Source organism: Lycium barbarum, chromosome 11 (assembly GCF_019175385.1).
Source record: "Lycium barbarum isolate Lr01 chromosome 11, ASM1917538v2, whole genome shotgun sequence".
Classification (NCBI taxonomy): domain Eukaryota; kingdom Viridiplantae; phylum Streptophyta; class Magnoliopsida; order Solanales; family Solanaceae; genus Lycium; species Lycium barbarum.
This window is the reverse complement of record NC_083347.1, coordinates 93,722,360-93,746,611: the sequence shown is the minus strand read 5'-3', so window position 1 is coordinate 93,746,611 and position 24,252 is coordinate 93,722,360. Positions and strand designations below refer to the sequence as shown.

The following is a 24,252-nucleotide window of genomic DNA, read 5'->3' as shown; positions in this document are numbered from 1 at the left end:
ACTTAAATTGTTGAGCTTGATCTCTCTTTCTACCGTCCACTCTTCAATCTTCTAAGAAAAAAGGAAGAAAAAAAAAAGATCTCCAGTCCATCAGTCCACTTGTAAATCTAAGAGCTGGGTTACACGTGCAAGAAGGTGTTCGTGAAGTACTTGCCCCTCATCGATTGTGTAAGGGTTTAAAGGTGTTTATAATGTCGTGGGCTACTCTACCCATGACCTTAAGGTTTTGGGTTTGTCAGATTCTTTCACATTTTGGTTTAGATTATGTTTTAGTGTAGGATGAAATTTTTATTCTAACTTGTTCCCCAATATTCTGCCTTTTTCTTTGAAAAGCTTGTTAAAGAGGTTTAGATTTGTTGCAGATGTAATCAAAAAAATAAAAGTGTGCTCTCTCTAATAGCTTAAGCTTTTAAATGAGATGGTCACAAATTTCGACATGGTATCAGAGCAGACAAAGATCCTAGGTTCGAGTCTCACTGCCACCCATTATCAGAAAGAATTTATACTCCCATAAAAAGAATCAGAGCTTTACCTGAAGGGGTGTGTTGAAGGCATAATTAAGTAAAAGTATTAAAGAAATATTGATCACTTTTGTCTTAATCTTAATAAAAAAAGGAATTAAGCGTCTTGGATTGAAATATCCAAACAGTCTTTCTTGCTATCGCAATCTTAAAAAAAAAATATATGGAAATAAATTGCGTCCAATAGGATTTGAACGCTCTTTCTAATAGCTTAATCTTTTAGATGAGGTCACAGACTTCAACAAGGCTAAATCTATTTTTTCTTTTAAAGGTAGGTTTATGAAATCTATTTTTGGAGGAATAGTACTCTAAAAGGAGTGTTTCGGTATTCAACAACCGGTGCTTTTCAATTATTCCAAAAATGCTGCTTTACATTTAGAAGACACTATCCTTTTGTTCTCACAGAGGAAAAGAATTCTCCCCATCTACCTAACCCTTGGTGGAGTTATCCCCTACCTTTGTTGGTGGGAGGTAGTAGGTACCCTGTGAAATAGTTTGGCAAGCTGGTCCAGACACCACCATTGAAAAAACAGTGTGATCCTTTAGTTTGTGTACTTATATAGTGCTTTCTCTTGGTAGTTTCAAACATGCTGGTCTTGTGTGTAATCTGATAATCTTCTCTGGCTCAACTTACCTGTATGAAACCTATTTAATGATTTTGTAGTGTGGGATGTAATTTTCTTCTTCTTTTTGTAGTTGGAGGTCTGGACAAAGGAACGAGAAGCAGTAGGATTAAAAGGTAGCGTGAACACACTGATGTCTGAAATACAACGTTTAAATAAATTGTGCGCGGAGAGAAAAGAAGCTGAAGATTCTTTGAGAAAGAAATGGAAGAAAATTGAAGAGTTTGATGCTCGCAGATCAGAGCTGGAATCTATTTATAGTGCCTTACTTAAGGCAAGCATGGTATGACTGAAAATTATGCGTGTCTATGCAGAGCAATAATATACCAGTCTTCTGTTTCTTTTTTGCGGGGTTTCTCCAAAGTATTTAGGACCTTTTGGTAAGTATAAAATAAATCCCACTAGGGACTATGTTTTTTTGTCATGACACACCAATCCATTCCAACTTATTTAATGAGTGTGTTGGAACTACTGACTTGAATTGCTTTGATCTGTGGCTATGTTTGACATGAACTCTTAGACCACTTAACCAGATAGTCATGCAATGGGACTCCTTAATCATGTTTGAGTTTACTATATGATCATATGTAGCCTCATACATAGTCTAAATAGTTTTTGTTGGTAACTGAAGTGAAATTTCCCAGGGCTCACAATTATGATGATCACTTACCAAGATGGTCACTATCTATTGCTCTCTCAATAGTCAATTCTATTCTGTATGACAACATTTGACTGGTCACAAAGTCGAAGATGTTAATTTGACTTTCATTTTTATATTATCAATAGTGAAAGAAAATAAAGTTATGGTTGAAAAGCTAAATGAATAGTACAATGAATTTGAACTTTTAAAAAGTGTATAGATATGGAATTGTGTAAATATTCTAGGACATCCCTAAATGGAAGCGAAGGGACCGTATGATGAAGTTTTTGGCATAATTAACATGGCTTCAGCAGCCCAACCTAGTTGTAAAGTACTAGTTCTGTCCCATTTTACGTGTGAGAAATGAGTTACGATAGGTATGAGGCTTGTGAAAAGTTTTTCATCAAAGACTCTTTTAGACATGTATCCTTTATCTAAGACTCTGATTGATATGTATAAAGGTGCAGTACAAAAATGGTGTACATGTTAGAATACTGAAGTTTTAACATATGCGTTGTTTGACCTAGTTTGAAAAGTTTACTGGATTAAATATTGGTCAGCATTTGGTTTAACAAAATGGGGTGGAACGAGTAGGTTTTTGCATTGATGTGCAACTTGATGTATGTCCATCTCAATATATGTACATCTAACCGAGTCTTCACTGAACATTTTCCAATTGCTAAGAAATTAGCTGTTCTACTGATATATTTATGCTTTAAAGCTGGAGAATATGGTAAATTTATTGATTGTTTACCACTACAATGATGATAACAACAACTATGCCTGAATCCTGAACTATTTAGGTGAAATTTATTGATTGTTTGATTACATAAAAGTTCCTTGTTGCTATGTAGGATGCTGCAGCATTTTGGAGTCAGCAGCCATTAGCTGCAAGGGAGTATTCATCAAGTTCTATAATTCCTGCTTGCACTGTTCTTGTAGATTTATCACACATTGCAAAAGATCTTATTGAGCAAGAAGTTTCAGCATTTTATCAAACTCCTGATAATACGCTTTACATGCTTCCATCAACACCCCAGGTTTGTTGATATTCACTAATCCTCAAATATACTAAAGGTGTTTTTTTTTTCCAGTGAGAAAGTAATTTAAAAGAATTGTTTACACTGCTAGGCTTAAGGAAGATTTGTGAAATCAGCTTTTTTTACGATATGTTAATAGAATCTGTTGCTACGTTGATTACTAATTATTTACTTCTATTTTTTTTTTTTAAATATTTATATTTTAATGCTTTGGAGATGAGGAGCAACTCATGAATCAAGAATTAGCAAAGTAACCAAGCTCAAGCTTCCCCACTTTGAATTTGGGGAGCATCAAGTGAATATGTGTTTAGTTCATTGTACTTGAAAAAGAAAATCATATTGAATATTCTATAGTACTTGAGGATATTCTATATTTAAATGTATAGTATTTACTTACCTTATTAGTATAGGCATTGATTACTTACCATGTTATACATAGTCTAAGACTCTCATACAAGGAGCACCTCTTCTACATTTTTAATTAAGTCAATGGGAAATTCTTCTATTTTCACAAGAGGTATCAATGAAGAAAGATAGATCTTAGTTGGTGGACAACATTTGACTTCGAAGGGAAACCTGATTATGTTCTAGCTTGTAAATTGAAGGCTTTGAAAGGTAAACTAAGAGAGTGGAGCAAAAGCAGCCAAGGCAACCTAAAAGTACAAAAATCAGACATGCTTAATGAATTGGCAGTACTGGACAGAGTACTAGAAGTAAAAATTCTAATTGAAGGGGAAATGGTGGAGAAGGCATCACTATTGCTGAAGTATGAAGATCTTCTGAAGAATGAAGAAGTGGCCTGGAGACAAAGGTCCAGGGCCATCTGGCTCAAAGAAGGAGACAAGAATACAAAGTTCTTTCATAAGACTGCCAATGCTCACAAAAGGTGCAACAACATTGATCACTTAATGATCCAGGAAGAATTAATCACAGAACCATAGAGAATCAAGAATGAGATAGTAGATTTCTACAAAACACTCTACACGGAGACTGAAGAATGGAGACCTGCAAGCAATTTTGGGAATTGTCCAACAATAACTGAGCAAGATAAGAATTTGCTACAAAGCAGATTCGATGAACAAGAAGTTTTGGGGTGTTTGAAAATGTGTGCTACGGACAAGGCACCAGGACCTGATGGCTTTACCATGGGATTCTTTATCAAATGTTGGGAGGTACTTAAACAAGACATCATGGGGGTGTTTCACAACTTCCATTCCCATGGCCTATTTGAAAGGAGTTTCAATGCAACTTACATTGCCTTGATCCCTAAGAAGAATGGTGCAAAGGAGCTGAGGGACTTCAGACCTATAAGCCTAATAGGCAGCATTTACAAGATTATTGCAAAAGTCTTGACTGAGAGGCTGAAAAAGGTGATGGAAAAATTGGTAGATTCTCAACAAATGGCATTCATAAAAGGAAGACAAATAATGGATGACATACTAATAGCCAATGAAGCAGTAGACTCAAGACAGAAACAGAAGAAGCCTGGCATCCTCTGCAAGCTAGATATTGAGAAAGCATTTGACTATGTGAATTGGAACTTCTTACTAAGCATGTTACAACAAATGGGATTTGGAGTACAATGGGTTAAATGGATGAAATTTTGCATATCGACTGTCAGATTCTCAGTCATCATCAATGGTTCTCCAAAAGGATTCTTCTCTGCTCAGAGAGGTCTCAGGCAGGGTGATCCCTTGTCACATTTTCTTTTCATAATAGCCATGGAAGGTTTAAACAACATGGTCAAAACAACCAAACTTAATGGGTGGATTAAAGGCTTTGAGGTAGCTATGAATGGACACAACATTCAGGAGATTACACATCTTCAATATGCTGATGACACCTTAATTTTTTGTGATGCAGAATGGAACAACTGAGAATTTTGAGAATTATACTGGTCCTTTTTGAAGGCATTTCTGGGCTGCATATTAATTGGAGAAAGAGTCTTCTCTTCCCAATTAATGAAGTAACAAACATGGAAGATCTAGCACTGATCTTGGGGGGAGAAGTGGGGACTCTTCCTACTACTTATCTTGGCATGCCACTGGGGGCCAAGTCAAAATCTACTGGTATATGGAACAATGTCCTGGAGAAATGGAGAAATGTGAAAAGAAGCTCTCAAGATGGAAGTGTCAATATTTGTCAATGGGAGGAAGGCTCACTCTGATTAACTCTGTATTAGACTCTCTACCAACCTATATGATATCCCTTTTTCCCATTCCGGTGGGGGTCATTCAAAGATTGGACAGCATAAGAAGGAACTTCCTGTGGCAAGGTGAAAAAGAAAAAAAAGCCTATCACTTGGTCAAGTGGGAAGAGGTAATTCTCAGCAAGGCTCAAGGTGGATTGGGAATTAGAAATTTGAAGAATCACAGCAAAGCCCTCAAGTTGAAATGGTTATGGAGGTACTCTCAAGACCCTCAATGCTTATGGAGCAAGGTAATCAAAGCCAAATATGAAGTAGAAGACAACTGGATGACTAAACCAGTGAACTCAACTTATGGAGTTAGTCTTTGGAGGTCTATAAGGGTACTATGGCCAGCTCTAAAGAGTCAAGTTTCAATCAGAGTGCTAAATGGTAACAGGACATCCTTCTGGAATGATAATTGGCTGGGGAATGGAGCTTTGAAGGATCTATTCTCTGACATATATGCTTTAGCTCATCACCAACAGAGATCTATAGTTGAAATGTGGTCACCTCAAGGTTGGGAATTGATACTCAGAAGAGACCTGAATGATTGGTAGATAAGTTGAATGGTTGAGTTCTACAAACAACTGGATGATTTCACAGGAACTCAAAACGGGGATGACACATTGAGATGGCAGGGACATAGTAGTGGAAAATTCAGTGTTAATGCAGCCTATAAAATGATAAACCAACCAACACCTCAAGTCACCAACTGGCCCTGGAAGCATGTTTGGAAGACCAAGATACCACGCAAGGTTGCATGCTTCTCATGGTTACTGGCAAAGGAAGTTGTGCTCACACATGAAAATTTAAAGAAGAGGAACTAGACTATGTGCTCAAGATGTTTTCTTTGTGAAAAAGTAGAGACAGTTGGTCACTTATTTTTGCACTGCAGGATAACTGATCAGCTATGGAAGATCTTCATTAATCTCAGAGGCATAGCCTGGACAATGCCTAGAAAGATTACTGAAGCTCTCTTTAGTTGGGAGGCAGCTGGAGATGGAGCAGATGACATAAACAGATGGAAGATGGTCCCTGCTTGCATTTGGTGGGCAATTTGGAAAGAAAGGAACTCTAGCTGCTTTGAGAACAGCAGCAACACAATGCAGGAGATCAAACTTAACTGTATTAAGCTTTGTTCTTTTTGGTGTAACCAGATCTACCCAGAGGATACTATATCTATCCTAGACTCAATAGGTTCCTGTTAGAACTGTAGACTGTTTTTGCTCTCTTCTGCTCACTTGTAAATATGGTTTCAGTACAACCCATGTACTGTTCTGTGTTTTATACATACAACATGTTACCTTCTCAAAAAAAAAAAAAAAAGAAAGATAGATCTTTGTCAACAATTGATGCAAGTGCTAATACTACTACAAATTAAACTTGATAAAATGGAGACCCCTGTGATTCTTTTCCTTAAAATTCTAGGCCACAATTAGCTTTTTCTGTTTGGACAAATCAAACCATATGAAGCAAAATCATGTCAATCAAGTTTAAGAACAATTTTTTTTTTTTTTGAGATCACAAGATGTAGGTTTAAATTTTCCAGAGCTAATCATCTCAAAAACACTAAAATTTAAATTTTTTAAACAGATTTTTAACAATTAAAATCACTTTATCAATTGTATTTATTATTCTCTGTGCTTTTAAAGACATAGTTCGTAGGTGATTTGCATGCGCTGTAGCACCTTAACTCAGTGTTAACAAAAGCGAAAGGCCTAAAAACCCTAAGTCTTTTGGGGCTTTAAGTGCAAAGCACAAATAAAGTGTGGCCTTTGATGAAAAAAGGCGCAAATGGAGAAAAAGTATAAATATTTACATGCTTAGTCCAAGACTAATAGTATAAGCATGAATAACAAATATATGGACAAAGAAGTTGAAAAAACAAATACGTAAAGTGAAATATCAATTTTTTAGTGTTGCCTGTTCAAGAAACGCTCATTGGCAAGGAAAAGTATGTATTAGAGCCTTGATGACAACACTGAAGCGCACATTAAGCGAGGTGAAGTACTCTACATGTTTTGAGCCTCGCTTCAGGGCTTAAGCGTGCCTTTGACAACACTGCCTTAACTCCTGAAGTAAAGCACCACCTAAGTGAGGCGGAGTTCAAAACCCGGTTTCAACTGAACTACAGGGTTTAAGTGCTTTTCAAACAATCCTTTAACAATTCTATGAGGGGACCTTTTCCATTTTCTCAGCATTGGCCTTGATATTTATTCACTGTGACGTATATCTCATGATGAGAACTCCTACCATGAGTAATTATCAAAATATTTATTAATAATAGGGGCATCCTGTACGAGGTCATGGTATATACATACAAAAAAAATGTGTATATATGTAGGATATGTGGATATATGTTTTTTCTTTCTTTTCTGAAAGTTGTATATATAGATAAATGTATATATGAATGTATGTGTGGGTCGTCCACCTGGAAATAATGAACCTCCCTGCCAAGCACACAATAAAGTAAAGGATTTTTCTATTTTTTTTTTCTCTGGATATTTAAGATAAGCCAAAAGATGGAAGACAAAGATGGTGGTCTTACCTAAAATGATAATTTAAAATTTGTCAAACGAACAACAACAACAACCCAGTGAAATCCCACAACGTGGGGTCTGGGGAGGGTAGAGTGTACGCAGACCTTACTCCTACCAAGGTAGGACGACTGTTTCCGAAAGACCCTCAGCTCAATAAAAAACATAAAAGGAGGTCAGATAAGGCTAAGAGATTCAAAGCGATATGGAAATGAAGTAACGCAAGTGACACATATAACATAGAATAATCTAAGCACAGGAAATAACAAATAATAGCATAAATCAGAGCACAAGAAATTATACTATGATAATGCGACTACTAATAAGACAGGATAATGAGACTATCTACTAGCCTTCTACCCTAATGTGGGTCCTCCAAACCCTCCTATCTAAGGTCATGTCCTCGGTAAGCTGTAACTGCATCAAGTCGTGTCTAATTACCTCTCCCCAAGACTTCTTTGGCCTACCCCTACTTCGTCTGAAACCATCCATGGCCAACCTCTCACACCTCTGTATCTCTCCTCTTCACATGCCCAAACCATCTCAATCTCGCTTCTCGCATCTTGTCTTCCACCGAGGCCACTCCCACCTTGTCCCGAATATCCTCATTCCTAATCTTTTCACTCCTGGTGTGGCCACACATCCATCTCAACATTCTCATCTCAGCAACTTTCATCTTTTGAACGTGAGAAATCTTAACTGGCCAACACTCCGCCCCATACAACATAGTCAGTCTAACCACCGCTTTGTAGAACTTGCCCTTAAGTTGTGGTGGCACCTTCTTGTCACATAGCACTCCGGAAGCAAGCCTCCATTACATCCACCCTGCCCCAATACGATGTGTGACATCATCGTCAATCTCCCCGCTGCCTTGCATAATAGACCTAAGATACTTGAAACTACTTTTCTTCTTGATGGCTTGGGTACCAAGCCTCACTTCCAAGCTAGCCTCCTGAGGTGCTTCACTAAACTTACACTCTAAGTACTCTGTCTTGGTCCTACTCAGCTTAAACCCTTTAGACTCCAGAGTTTGTCTCCAATCCTCCAGCTTAGCGTTAACTCCGCTACGAGTCTCGTCGATCAGGACTATGTCATCCGCGAAAAGCATACACCATGGCACCTCACCTTGAATTTGCCGCGTCAATCCATCCATCACCAAGGCAAATAAAAACGGACTAAGAGCTGATCCTTGATGCAACCCCATCACAACTGGAAAGTGCTCTGAGTCTCCTCCTACTGTTCTTACCCTGGTTTTGGCTCCCTCATACATGTCCTTGATTATCCTAATGTACGCCACAGGTACACCTTTAGCCTCCAAGCATCTCCATAGGATCTCTCTTGGAACTTTGTCGTAAGCCTTTTCTAGGTCGATGAATACCATGTGTAAGTCCCTCTTCCTCTCCCTATACTGCTCCACCAGTCTCCTCACAAAATGGATGGCTTCTGTAGTTGAGCGTCCCGGCATCAATCCGAACTGATTCTCTGAAATAGACACGCCTTTCCTCACCCTTATCTCCACCACCCTCTCCCACACTTTCATAGTATGGCTTAGCAACTTGATACCTCTATAGTTGTTGCAACTTTGGATATCTCCCTTGTTCTTGTATAGAGGGACCATTACACTCGACCTCCATTCTTCAGGCATCATTGCCGTCTTAAAGATGACATTAAACAACCTAGTTAGCCACTCCAAACCTGCCGGGCCCGCACTCTTCCAAAATTCCCCAGGAATCTCGTCAGGTCCGGTCGCTCTTCCCCTGCGCATCCTACGAACAGCACCCTTAACCTCCTCAACCTTAATACTCCTGCAATACCCAAAATCGTGACACCTTCCTGTATGTTCTAAATCTCCCAACACAATGTCTCTGTCCCCTTTTTTATTTAAGAGTTTGAAGAAGTATGACTGCCATCTCCGTCTAATAAGAGTCTCCTCTACCAATACTTTGCCATGCTCGTCCTTGATGCACTTCACTTGAACCACATCTCGTGCCTTTCTCTCCCTCGCCTTGGCTAGTCTGAACAATTTCTGATCCCCTCCTTTCTCTTCTAGTTCAGCATAAAGGCGTTCAAAAGCTGCCGTTTTTGCCGTCGCAACCGCCAACTTCGCCTCCTTCCTCGCCATCTTATAAAGTTCCCTATTCGTCTACTGCTCCACCTCATCCTTGCTTTCTATCAACTTCGCATACGCCACCTTCTTTGCTTCCACCTTCCCTTGAACTTCTCCATTCCACCACCAGTCCCCTCGATGCTGGCCACGACTACCTGTCGAGACCCCCAACACTTCCCTTGCTACCGCCCTAATGCAACTAGCCGTCCTATCCCACATACTTGTCGCATCCCCACTACTATCCCAGGCCCCCATAACCTTCAGTTTTTCTCCCATCTCCACGGCACTAGTCGTGGTCAAACTCCCCCATCTGATCCTAGGTCGGTCATCCACGACCCTCTTCTTCCTCGTCATCTTGATCCCTAAATCCATCACCAAGAGCTTATGTCGGGTTGTAAGATAGTTGCTCGGAATGACCTTACAGTCTTTGCACAGACCTTTATCGTCCTTCCTAAGGAGTAAAAAGTCTATTTGGGTCTTAGCCACTGAACTACGGAAGGTTACCAAGTGCTCCTCCTTCTTTGGGAAACTCGAATTGGCTATCACCAACCCGAAAGCTCTTACAAAATCCAAAAGTGAGACTCCTCCTCCATTCCTGTCCCCGAAGCCAAAGCCTCCATGCACATCATCATAACCTCCCGAAATAGGCTCGATGTGCCCATTGAAATCACCTCCCACGAATAACATCTCAGTAGGCGGTATGCCTCCCTCTAATTCGTCCAAATCCTCCCAAAAGCGCCTCTTCTCCTCCTCGCCTAAGCCCGCTTGCGGCGCATATGCACTAATAATGTTCAAAGTGAGCCCTTCAACGACCACTTTAATCGACATCATCCTATCAGTGGCTCTCCTAACCTCTACCACTTGGTCCCTTAAATCTCTATCTACTAAAATGCCCACCCCATTTCTATACTTCGACCTACCAGAGAACCACAGCTTATACCCGTCTACCTCTTTAGCTTTAGGACCTACCCATTTAGTCTCTTGGACACAAGCTATATTAATCTTCCTCTTCTTAAGAATCTTAACTAGCTCTATGGACTTCCCCGTTAACGTCCCAATGTTCCAAGACCCTACTCTCAACCTAGAGGCTCCTTTAGCCCACTTACCCCTCCTAACCCTCGCCCCCGTCCCCGAACGAGAACATGACCCTAGTCTACCATCATTAACCAAAGCCATGAAAATAAGTATGAACTAATAAATTATTCAAAAGTCTAAAGTCAGCAAAATATAACTACAAGTGTATGGACAAATTACGGATATGACAACCGGAGGTACCAACTCCAGTCGAACTGAACCTGGTTGTTGCTGGAAAATACTGTTCACGGTCGAGTTACTGTTCACTGCCGGAAAATTGTTCACAAATACCTGAAAGGGAGAAGAGAATAGGAGGGAAAAAAGAAGAAAAGAAAAATAAAAGAAAAAGGGAAAAAGGAGAGAGAAAGAGAGGGCTGGCCGGAAAAAGTCGCCGGCGATGGCGCAGCTGCGTACTGGCAGCGCCAGGAGCAGATTAAAAAAAAGGGAAAAAAAGGAGAAGAGAAGAAGAAGAGGAGAAGAAGAAAAGGAAAGAGAGAAGAAAAGTAAATCTAGCCGGAAAAGTGGCCGGCGTTACCTGGTCGCCGGCGTCACCTGAACAGTGGTGACGTATGGTCGCTGGACGGAGTGGCGGGTGGGCAGATCTGGGAGAGAGCAGAGGAGAGAGAAAGAGCGGGTGTGTCTGCATTAGCTTTCCAAAAAAGGTGCCTACTGCCCGTAATCACTATTCTAAAATTCAAAATTTGTCAAACGAAATGAATAATAAATATCAGTTGCTATTCTGTTTTATATTATGGTCTTAACCTATTGCAGTTTACGTTTGCGTTGTCTCCTCTCATGGACTCATGGTGCCTTGTTCATGCTAATAGGCTCTGTTGGAATCTATGGGTGTCAGTGGATCTACTGGACCAGAAGCTGTTGCTGCTGCTGAAAAGAATGCTGCTATATTGACGGCTAGGGCTGGTGCCAGAGACCCGTCTGCAATTCCATCTATATGCCGTATTTCTGCTGCTCTACAATATCCTGCAGGTGAGTTTTCTTCTTCATTTCAATGTGTTATTATTCACTTGAATCAGTTGCTAGGCAGCGAGTTTTATTTTTCCCCAACTTCTAAACCGGTTTTCACCGCTATAGTTTTGCATTAGCCATTGTTAAAATGCATAAGCGAACTTGTTTAAGAATAAGGATTTTTGAGCTTAGATGTTGTTTATATGGACCTGGAATTTAGATTATTTTCCACGGCCACCTTAGCCACCATAGCCCCTTTAGTTTGACAAGAATATGACCCCTGAGCCACAACAAAAGCCAAGAAGATGTTGAGGCAAACTTGATCTATTATTTATCTAGATTTGCTGGAAGCCTGGAAATTGTTGATTGCTTATGTTTGCCTGCTGATAGAGTGCCTCTCTTTTGGTTGTCAGGGAGTTGAACTTTCTCTTTATTCTTGTTAAGCTTTAGGCTTAAGAATGGAGATGGGAGTAGTGGCAGAGTGAGTATAAAGAAAATACGTTCTTTTAGCTGTAACTGTGCCAAATCTGTATATCTTTAACTCGAGATAGGTTCAAAATAGTCCCTTAAGGTATGCACTGAACAGTTTTGCTCCTCTTAAGTTTTCCAAAAGTTAACTTTTTTAGTCTTCGTCAAATATTTACCGAACTTTGTCTCTTAGATTTGACTAGAAGTCTAGAACTAGGAAAAAAGGAAACTAGCGGGAACTCACATTTAGAGGTACAATTTTGTAGTTTCTGCTACTTCAATTTATTTCTAGAGTCTAGTGTAGCTTTTTGAGGTGCAATTTTTGCTTATTTTTTAATTTTTTTTAGTGTCTAGTGCAATTTTTTGTGTTGCATATCATAGGATTTGATGGGACATTCTTGGTGTTTATGGTTACATCTTTTATTCTACTATTTCCATCAAATCTAACAAACATAAATTGTTAAATATTTGCCAGAGACTGAAAGTGTTACTTTTGACAAACTTAAAGGACCAAAATTGTTCAGTGCATACTTAAAGGACTATTGTGAACCTACCATCAAACATAAGGGTCCATCTTTGTCATTTTCTCTCCTAAACTCATACTGTGAATGAATACAAGTTTTAGACCTCTGAATTTCCCCACAAATTATGAAAATATTAACATAAGTATTTTTTGATAACTGTACTTATTAAAAAAAAAGTATTTTTTTTGATAACGTGGTGGCCGGGCCAACTTGTGCGTACCTCGACTAATTCCAATGGGTACCTGCTACCTCCCACCAGCACGAGTATCGAGTAATTGTATTCACCAAGACTTAGATGGATGAGAAGACATCACCTAGTATCTTTTGCCTCCTCGGGGAAACCTGAACTGACTTCCCCCATTCTCTCTCTCTCTCTCTCTCGTGCATGCACTTGACACTAATGACTTATAGAGTATAGAGGGGCTACAGAGAGGCGCTACTTTGCTTCCTTGCTTTATAAGGATATGATAGATCATAATGTACATGTCTTGCTTTTTTGAGCCGGAGAGTGGAAAAAGGAGAAGAGTGGTTAGAAGCCCAGACAATCATTTTCTATTGTTGAAGGCTGCAGGTGTAGAGAATCAATCAAGAAGCTTATTGATTTTATTGAAGGGAACTAATACGATTAGCTTAGCTAGTGTTCTAGAAGAATCTAATCATTTATTCTAGTCATAACTCTATGTAAAGCAAAATATGCATTTGGGATCGTGTGGAGGCTTTAAATCAGTAGCAGATAGCATAAGTATTATTGACTTGTTCCCGTGAATACATCCTCCTTTCTTGTTTCCAGTTCTTGGACCTTTAGGCTTTATATTCATTTGGAAGTTAATCTTGTCGATTTGTGTTTAAACCTAACTGTATAGATGAGGTGGTGTTTTAGATGGTAAGTTCAATTTCTGTTAATCGGAGTTTGAGTCTTCTGACTTGTCTGTTTTGGTCAGAACAGCTATGGGCCAATAGTCTCTGGTGCAGCTGGCAGGTTAAAAGGGACTTTAGGATGGATACAGTTTCAATTATAGTTGCCTAAGTGGACCAAGGGCCATCTGAGTGTTAGAAGCAGTAAGGCGAATTTTGACTTGATTGGATTTCCAGACATCTAAGCTTCTATCGATGCCCTTAAAAACCATTTGAGACAACATGAAAATATAACCAGCAAGTAGAAAAATGAGAGACCAAGAAGGATGATAATTTTGTGAAGCCTTAAACAATTAAGGCGATAGAATCACCTTAAACTCGTGTAGGTTTATGGCATGCTTGTGATTATTCAGTCCCATAAAAGAATCAGTAGAGATGACCTAAAATTATGGTTAATCAATCTGAGTAAATTCTATATCAATGAGTCTTGAGATGTAGTGGCGGAGCCAGAATTTTCACTAAGGAGTGTCAGAATATAAAGAAGTAAATTCACGAAGAAGCAAAGGAGTGTCAATATGTAATATATATACATAAAAATAAAATATTTATCTAGCTACACAGTGTAATTTTCCGACGAAGGGGTGTCGCTTGACACCCCTCAACTACATGTGGCTCCGCCACTGTTGAGATGGATCTAAGTTTGGCATTTTCGTTTGCTTTTCTTTAACCCATTTTACTGGATTGAACTCCTTGTCACCAACTTATGCAATAAGGTACATAAATAGTTGAGCTCATTATTAGTTATGTTTCTTTTGGTAATATGTACGAGATTTGTTAGACAATTGCTTTTATTGAACTTCAAATACTCATACCATGACTTTCTTGGATTTTATTGGTTCAAAAATATTCATACCATGTAATTATGATGGTATGTAAATCTTATTTTTTGTCCTTTGAACTTGTGTATTTAGGTTTGGATGCCTCGGATGCTGGCTTAGCAGCAGTTTTAGAATCTTTGGGATTTTGTGTGAAGCTTTGTGGTTCTGAAGCTTCCATATTGGAAGACTTGGAAAAGGCAATCAACTTGGTTCACACACGGCGAGATCTTGTTGAAAGTGGTCGTGCCTTATTAGATCATGCTAACAAGGCACAAAATGAGTATGAAAGGTGCGACAAATGCCACACATCAATATTTCCTTTTTTTCTTCCTGGGTCAGATCCTTGCTTATTTGCAATGCACAAATTTTTCTAATTTTTATTCAAATCAAAAACCGGGGTGCCTTTCCAAAATTAGATTGGACTCTAGTGCCTTGAATATTGTATTCCTGATTGTTGGACATTTGGCTGGACCAATATTTAGATTGATTGGTTTATTGCTTGTGCTTTATAGGACGACAAACTACTGCTTAAACCTGGCTGCGGAGCAAGAGAAGACAGCTACGGAGAATTGGCTACAGGAACTGGATGTAGCTATTGGTAATGCTAAACACTGCCTTAACGAGGAATGCAAGTATGTTCGGGGCCTGGTGAGTAATTTTCGTCGCTGTTTATTTGCTTACCAGTTTGTTAAAGGTTATCTTCGGTATCTTAGAACTTAGTTGGATAAAATAATGGAACTACACATTTCTTTCAGTCTTCGTAAGTTCGACCGGTTTATACTTTGAGATGAACTGTCAATAACCAACTGTGTATTACATGCTGTCAAGCATCTATCTGGACACAGTCGTGGGAGTGTCCAAAAAGAATGTAGGACGCGCCACACAAGACTATTTTACTTGATAAAAGTTTATTTTGTAAATCATTTTCTTTCGTATTTTATCATTTCATGTCAGCCAAATGAAATCTTTACGTAGCCTCCTTTGGTGATGTTAAGTCATTGGTTGAGGGAATGGGTTGTGGTATGCTTATATAGTTTTGGGTAGTCCTCGCCTCATGAGCTAGCATTTGGAGTTAGGCCCAAGGGCCATATCTTCATGGGTGAATTTTAAGATCTTTCTGCACAACTGCATGAACAGAAAGTACTTTATGTGAGGCCAAGAACGCATATCTGGGAAAACATTGAGTTATCTTAATTGATCCAAAGGTTTTGTTCTGAGTGTGTTTGGTGTTAGAAGGATAACTCAGCATATTTCAATTCTGTTAGGCACAAAAAGGGGAAAGCATAAACAAGGGTCTAAAATGGGGGGAAAAAAAGAAACAAACATTCAAGCTCTGTAACTAGAATATCTTGGTGATGCTGTGTTCTTTTGTTTTCTTCCTTTCTCACATACTCATTTTTCTGTTCTGGTAAGTTTCCTGCTTATGGAAATGTAATATTGTTGCATGTTTACAGGTAGATGAATGGTGGGAACAACCAGCATCAACTGTAGTTGATTGGGTTGCTGTTGATGGACAAAATGTTGCTGCATGGTTGAATGATGTGAAGCAGCTTAAGGCATTTCATGATCAACAACTTCGTTGAATTATCTCTTTGGCAACTGTTACATAATGTCTGTAAATTTTCATTTTTCTCGCTTGCTAGTTCTTGCAACTTCATGTGGCTTTTGGTTCTCTCGAGACAGGTCACTTGCAAATCTAGGCAGCATCTGTTGAAGATAGTAGAACAATTCGATCTTTGACCTAGACCTAGGACTTTAAGAAAATTTCAGTCAATATTGGGGGATTGTCTTTCTCTTACATAGTTTCAAGGCTGAAATGTTGGTCTAGTGAAATATGTTGTTGCATTCCCTATTTTGTACAGATGTTTCTTCCGTCATTTTTTGGTAATGAGAAAGAAGAGAATAGCATACATAACGAAATCTCAAGAACAGTTATAAAGTGGTTTGCATGTTACAACACTATTTGAGCTTCTTATTTGGCTGAATGACGACACAAATGTTCAGGTTTCTATGCTTGGTCTGGATTTTGTTTTTCCCTTTTATAGCTTAGCATTGGAAGCTTTTACATAAAATTTGGTCACTAAATAAAGAAGTATACGTTAAAAAAACAGAAGGTGCAGGTTTATATTTGAAGTTCTTGTATTAGTTGAACGATGAACCAAGTAAATTGCTTATTGCATCATATTATGTCTCTTTACACGACGGTTTTGTGAGTGTTGCTTGGTCAGGAAAAAAGGTAGCTCAACGATAGTAATTTGACAAAAAAAGAAAATAATTTTCTGACGTATTTGGGGTGAGTATCTGACGATAATAAGTTGATGTAATAATCTGACGTGTTTGGATTGGCTTATTTTAGGTGCTTTTAAGCTAAAATAATTTTTAAGCACTTTTGTATGTTTGCGTAAAATAATAAATGCTTTTAAGCATTTATTTTTAGTCAAAATAACAAAAATAAGTTATAAGCTAGATTTTCAAACTTATAGCTTTTGACTTATAAGTCAAACATTTTTTTTGTGCGGATTGCCCTTCAAAAGCACTGGTCTTTAATTTTTGCCCCTCAAATTGGGGTCTTTACTTTTTGCTCTTCGCCTAATACCTCAAGGTTCTGGGTTCGAATTCTAGCTCAGTAAAAAAAAAAAAAGAATTTCGCAAGGCAGAGCCTGCAAGCAGAATTTTGAATGGAAAACTCTCCCTGTAGGCAGAGTTTTGAACTCTACCTTTAAGAGTTTTGCATTCAAAACAAAACTCTACCTGCAGGCAGAACTTTGAATGCAAAACTCTACTTGCAGGGAGAGCTTTGCATTTAAACCTCTGCCTACAGGTAGAGTTTTGCATTCAAAATTCTGCCTGAGGCCTAAATTTAGCCCGAATAGGCCTAACTTTGCTACAAAAGTCTGCCTTGCGATTTTTTTTTTTTTTTTTTTTTTGCCTGAGCCGGGGTTTGAACCCAAATCTCATGGTATTAGGAGAAGGACAAAAATTAAAGACCACCCCAAAATAAGGGCATTCCTGCGAATTGCCCTAATTCAAAAGCATAAGCCCATCCAAGCCGGCTTATAATCCATTTTTTTTGCGCGGAATGTCCTCCTTTTGGGGTGGTTCTTAATTTTTGCCCCTCAAATTGCTGGTCTTTAATTTTTGCCCTTCGATTAAAAAGGTAGTCGAAAATACCCCGAGGTTCTAGGTTCGAACCCCGCTCAATAAAAAAAAAAAATCGCAAGACAAGGCTTTTGCAAAAAGTCTGCCTTATGCGGCAGACTTTGCCTTAATTTATGCCTTAAGACATAACTAAAAGTTTGTCTTACAAGACAAAGTCTGCCGTCTCCGGCATAGGTTTTATGTAACTTCGCTCGAATAGGCATAGGTTCATAGAAACCTATGCCTTGCAATATTTTTTTTTTAATTTTCGACTCTACTGGGTTTCGAACTCAGAATCTCGAGATATTTTTTGCCACCATTTTAAGCGAAAGACAAAAATTAAAGACCAGTGAATTGAGGGACAAAAATTAAAGATCAGCCCGTATGATGGACAATCGTGCAAATTGCCCCTCATAATCTGACATATTTGGGGAGAGTTGATTTCCTTGGGATGTTTCCTCTCTTGTTTTAATCTTTTTTAGTTTCTAACTCATTTTATTAAAAGAACACTCGTTTCCTTGTTTCATCCTGTATTCTTGGTAAATCCATAATCCTAGAATTTTTATCCCGAATTTTGTAATACACCAAAATGCATAGTGAAATAAAAAAATAAAAAAATTGAAATCCAAGTCTGATGGAAAAATTAATCCGGTTAACGTTTACCCATTTAATTAATTTTAATTATTAATTAAAATTCCTAATTTAAGTGGTATTTAAATTAAGTTGAGCTAATTAGCCACGTGTAGTGCCACTTGGCACGTTTTTCTAGTTAACTAGGATCAGAGTACGCGCTTTGCGCGTGATCAAAGTTTGTACCTCATTTGACAATAAATATTACAGAAACAATTAGATTTAGCTACGAACTTCGTCGTTAATTCATCGTGTGTATCTCATTTGACAACAAACATTACAGAAAAAAATTCGATTTAGCTACGAACTTCGTCGTTAATTCATCGCTAAATTGCTCATAGCTAACAAACTACAAATTCTATTGTAAAAATTATTTTTTAATTCTATATATATATATATATATAAGTGGATATGTCCACCACCTTCAACTATATGACAATTAGCTTTATATAAATTACTCCATTAACTTCTAGGTTGTATCCAGTGGCGGATCCAGGATTTTCATTCAGGGTGTTCGAAAAAAAAATGAAGTTAAATATACACTGTAAATTTTTGCCGAGGATGTTCAAAAGTTAATATATGCACATAAACACAGAAAATTTACCCTATATATACACTGTAATTTTTTGCCGAAGGTGTTCGGGTGAACACCCTGGCCCCCAAGTAGATCTGCCCCTGGTTGTATCAAGTACCTTAAATATTTTTACTTTTTGTTAAGTTTAGCTCTAGAACTTCAGCAGTTATTTTTACACTTTCAGAATATATATTTTTTTCAAAATTAAGATATACCCAATAACCAAATATGTAGTTTTCAAAAATAATTTTCCAAACCACACTAAATAATATTTTCAAAGCGAAAATCCTGGTTGTTTTCCAATAAATAAATTTTGGCTTTGCTTATATTTTAAGAGTTCTATAGATTTTAGGTCTATTTGTGTTTTGAGGAAGAAACATGCTCCTACTTATGAAGTAAACGATATGTCTATCTAACGTATGTGAGAGAGCTAATTTTTTAAGAAGTTAAAATCCCTTTATTCTATTTATGGAAAAAACATACTCATAATGACGGGGTAATAGTTATTGTATCCAATTCGAGTAAGGAATGTTTTTATATAAGTTAAATACTATTTGACTTTAAATATTCCAAAATATTAGGAGTTTTTATATAGTAAAAATAAAAAAAGGCTGAATAGTAAAAACTTCAGTTTATTTCAAAGTCTTTTATATTAGGAGAATAGTTAAATGATGATTTTATCTAATATCAAATATATTTCAAAGGATAAAAAAATGATCGACATTTCGCTTAAGAGCTTTGTAATCTCGTGTGAAACAATATTTTAAAGGGTAAAATGACGAACGCCACTTCGCTAAGGAATTTCGTCTTTTAATATATTCGATACCAGGACAAACCACTCAACTTTATCACAACATTTTAACATTTTCTTTAAAAATATAGCTTGAGTTGGCAATAGATATTAACATTTTTAACATAAGCAACCTAAAAATCTTCTCAGTTTTAGCATTATGAAAATAATTGTAAGCTCCTGAGTATGATTTCTGTACAATTTGTTTAAATTTTCGTCTCCTATTATTGTTGTTCCTGCTGAAATAATAATTCCTAAGATTACGAATTCTTGTGAAAATTACTTATATGAGTAATTTTACAGGAATTAAATATTTAATACTTAAAACTTTAGTTAGTTTCAACATCATAACTATTAGAAAATATTAATTAAATAATATTTTGTCCAATGTGACATTTATTTCTAAATGATAAAAGGGTCGATCAATTTCTCTTTGAAGTTTGGTGCTTTAATGATAGTTAATATAGATAAATTGAAGAAGACAAAGGTAAAAGAAAAGTAGAACATTATTTTCCTATATATTTATAACTTTTTAATTTTAACCTCTGAACTAAATTGCAGACAAAAGAATTTTAACATGAGTTTAACTTGAATATCACAATAATATTTCTGCCATATCAAGGTCTAATACTCATAAAATGTTAAAGCGCATAAATTTAATTTTCAACGAAGGTGATTTAAGATTCACACCCATCATAGCTTCTATTCTGTCCAACAAAAAAATCTATGAGTTTAACTTGAATACAAAAATAATATTTCTTGCGTATCAAGGTTTAATACCCAATAAATTTTAAAGCGCAGAAATTTGATTTTCAACGAAGGTAATTTATGATTCACACCCACTGTAGCAGACCCCACAAAAAAAAAAAAAAAAAAAACTTGAATACACACATAATATTTCTCCCATATCAAGGTTTAATACTAATAAAATCTTAAAGCACGGAAATTTGATTATCAATGAAGGTAAAGATTCACACCAACCATAGCTTCTAAAAAAAAAAAAAAGAGTTTTGATTGGTTAGTATAGCACAGGAGCTTTTAGCTGTTGTTACAAACATACATATTAATTAAAAATAAAGACTATATAAAATTAAAATGAAAATATTAGAAATAAAAAAACTTTTTGTAACGGTCTCAAACTTTGGGGCAGTACTTGCATTTTGCCCTCAATTCTCCCATTTTATTCAAAAACTTTGTGTAATGATCCCAAACTTCAGATGTTTTTCTATCATTATCCCCAAGGTAGGGTCTCGACTACAAGGAGTTGTTCTTTTCTGCTTCTTAGGAGGATTACCCACAGAAGAAGTATTAGGGCATTACCATGTGTTTGAGTTGCAGCAAATGCTGATGTTATTGAAGTATCATCTATAGGAACCTCCAAATCTACAACCTCTGTCCTTTTCATATGAAAAATATTACCTCTGTCCTTTTCATATGAAAAATATTAGAAGTTTAGGACACATTCAGACAAGAACAAAGAAAGGTATAAATTCGAAAAAAAAAGAGAAGAAACAATCTAAAATCAAATGACTGACAAAGAAAGGCTAAAAATTTAAGTTAAACACATTAGACTCTAACGTGAGCTTCTGTTAGTAGGTTTACACTTAACACTTAAAAGAGTTAAAAGATTTAAAGACATGGGCTTGGACATATTCTTAAAAACATGGGTCTTAAACAATCATGTGAAATAAGTAGACCAAAAATCAAATTAATGATTAAAAGGTATAAAATATTTATAATTATTTATGAAAAACTAATATTATACATATAAATAATTATAAAATTTATGTATATAATTTATCGGTTTGATTCGGTTATTTATTCGGTTATTTTTTAATAGAACCATAACCAAACCAAATATTATCGATTTTTAAAATTTAAAACCAAATCAAACCAAACCAAACCAAACCAAATGTCGATTTTTTTATCCGGTTTGGTTAAATTTTCGGTTTGGTTTTGGTTTTAACCAAAACCGTGAACAGCTCTACCTAAAACATCTAGGATGGTGTATTCAAATAGGAAGAATTTGTATTCAAATAAGGAAGAATTTAACTAAAAAAATAATAATTGATTTCAAGTTCCTAAATAATTAAATGAATATATATTTAGAAAATAGTAAATGACAATTTTGTTTATTGTGGAGTCTTTTAATGAAAGACAAAAATTTCAATCAACATTTCTAAAGCCCTTCGTGCTTTTAATATAGTATAGATTGGGAGTGTACTAAATGCATCTCTAATAATTCAATCGGAGGTTTTTTAATATATAAGGAGCTATTCAAGGGGTAATGAGAACAACAATATTTTAGGTATGTAAGTCGCGAAAGTGTGACGGTTCAGAGAATTTTTAATGTACTAGTCTTTAGTGTATGTGCGTTGCACGTGTGTATCGCGTGAATCAATAAATAATTTATATGTGAACAATACATTTTTCATTAAAATAAATACAATAGTCTAAATGATGAAACTGAAGTGTGGACATAATAGTTAAATTCAGTATTTCCTGAAATGTGAATTTAATCAAAATTAATTAATTATTATTTGTACTACAAATATTTTAATATATGAGAGACAAATGTATTATTTTGTGGTATCTCACATAATATCTCTTTATAACGATATTTTAGCGTGTGTTATGTTACCTTATATTGTTTTAGTGCTCTGGTATGATTGAAACTTTTTGTTATAAAACTTTATATCACTTTTGAAAGTGTAACATATATTTGTCACGTATAAAATATGATGTAGCACATATAATGCAACATTGAATATGCTTTATTATTATCATTGCAAATAACAAACACATTAAGATTTATTTCAAAGGAATTCCTTCATTTCAGGAGATAAAAATTGAATTTTGGGGATAAACATGTATAGAGGCATTAGTGTATGTGTGTTGGACGTGTCTTCTGTGATTACCAATAAAGATAAAGAAGTGTATAAAATATAGAATAAGAACGAATTATTTGCAATAAGAATTGATGTCGAGATAGATACAACATTATTTTAAATTAAAAAAATAAGTATTATTACATTGACACAATAATTGAATTCAAAAACATTAGGTATCTTGTGAACCTGCAAAGATGAATATAGGACTTGTAATTAGTGTGTGATTCAATTTGGAGAGAAAATAGGAATAAACAATTTTTAGCCTTTTCTTTTTCAGTAGCGACTTCTGGTCAGGAGTGGAAAGTTTGGATCTCTTATACTATGTAACTAGTATTCGTACCCGCGCGATGCACGGTCGATGTAAAAAAAATTAATTACAGCGAATTCTATATGTCAAAGTATTAAATATGTAAGATTACCATTGTTCAAACTTCAAAATTTCATTATTCACCTCCCTGCAGATCTTTGGTTGATATTCTAATGGTATCTTATCAAAGTTATAGCTAAAGAAAATCACCTATGTTTGGAAAAACACATGCACTACTATAAATATTTTTTGTTAATTTCAACCGTCGATTACTTACTTTTTTAAAAATTTAAAACTGATTGTAAGATTTCGCAATTATGCATTTGATTATTTTTATTGTGCTTTTAATCTTCTATTGGAATTTTTCGATTCCCATTCACATTTAGTTTATATTCCTTGTATTGGTGATAATAGATAAATGGTAGAACAAAATTTTTCATTTAAGATGGCTTTTAGAGAGTAATATGATTTAAAATAATGAAGTTAAGATTTATTCATATACTTGTCCTAATTTCTATTTAAGGGTAACAATTTTGACTTCAAGTTCCTAGCTTAACAGATTGCGCTAATGATGTGATTGAAATGAAAAAAGTTCTTCTTATTTTGTTATGTTTGTGTTATATTGCAATTAACAATGAAGTTTCTCTTGTCTTTATTTTTACTATTGAAATTATCTTATACGAGAATTTAATAGTATCTTTATATTTCTATTATGTTGCTTGGAATTCTTTCATTACTCTTTTTCTTTACCTAATTTAATAAGATATTAGTTACTTGGTACAATCCACCGAATTACTTTGCTCATTACAATTTTGAAAAGAATTCTCATCCCAATTCAATAGGTGTTATCATTCGATTTTTTTCTTTTCTTTCTTGGTTATAGTTACTACATTATATTTGCACACTGTGATAGAACTTTTTTATTAGCTTGAGACTTGACTTATGACTTATTTGGTCAAGCTTGTGAGGATATAAAGCACATTTTTAATAGATTGGTCAAATAAAAATTATTTTTCTAACACTAACAAAAATAATTCTCATCAAATAGAAAATAATAAAACTTCAAAATACCTTTTCAGAAGGAAAAAAACATTATGCTTTTACGAAGAATCAACAAATTATAACTGCTTTACAATAACCGAAGTTGAAGTTGCTCTTGATGCAGTTTACCACCATGTAATCATAAGATTTATTTCATTCAAGTGCTTAATATCTTAAAGAGCCTTCATATCATGTCTCCTAATTTAAGTTATTTTGAAGTCTATATGTTTTTTTTTTCCTGTCATGTATTGTTATCCAATTAAAAAGATACATACATTCACAATAGCTATATAAGTTAGTACTCCAGAAAGAAAAATAAAAGCAAGCAAAATAAAATAACACAAAACAAGTTTTATATGAGTAGTGTTCTTAGGATAGTAAATAATGCCAGAAAAAAATTATTGTACAAATATACATAATATATTTAGTCATTCAGTTATTCTTCGTGTGAATGATTAAT

General features: G+C 35.8%; 1 protein-coding gene across 1 annotated transcript in view; it reads left to right on the top strand.

Moving 5' to 3' along the window:
- The window catches only part of LOC132616652 (AUGMIN subunit 5), a 29,010-nt gene extending 12,650 nt beyond the window's left edge, over window positions 1-16,360 (top strand). Inside the window, exons 5-10 of the mRNA XM_060331205.1 lie at window positions 1,218-1,427; window positions 2,639-2,824; window positions 11,558-11,717; window positions 14,515-14,710; window positions 14,934-15,069; window positions 15,876-16,360. Coding sequence (XP_060187188.1) covers window positions 1,218-1,427; window positions 2,639-2,824; window positions 11,558-11,717; window positions 14,515-14,710; window positions 14,934-15,069; window positions 15,876-16,004 — 1,017 coding nt within the window. The 3' untranslated portion in view covers window positions 16,005-16,360. The remainder of the gene's footprint in view (window positions 1-1,217; window positions 1,428-2,638; window positions 2,825-11,557; window positions 11,718-14,514; window positions 14,711-14,933; window positions 15,070-15,875) is intronic.
- The last annotated feature ends 7,892 nt before the right edge of the window (window positions 16,361-24,252 follow it).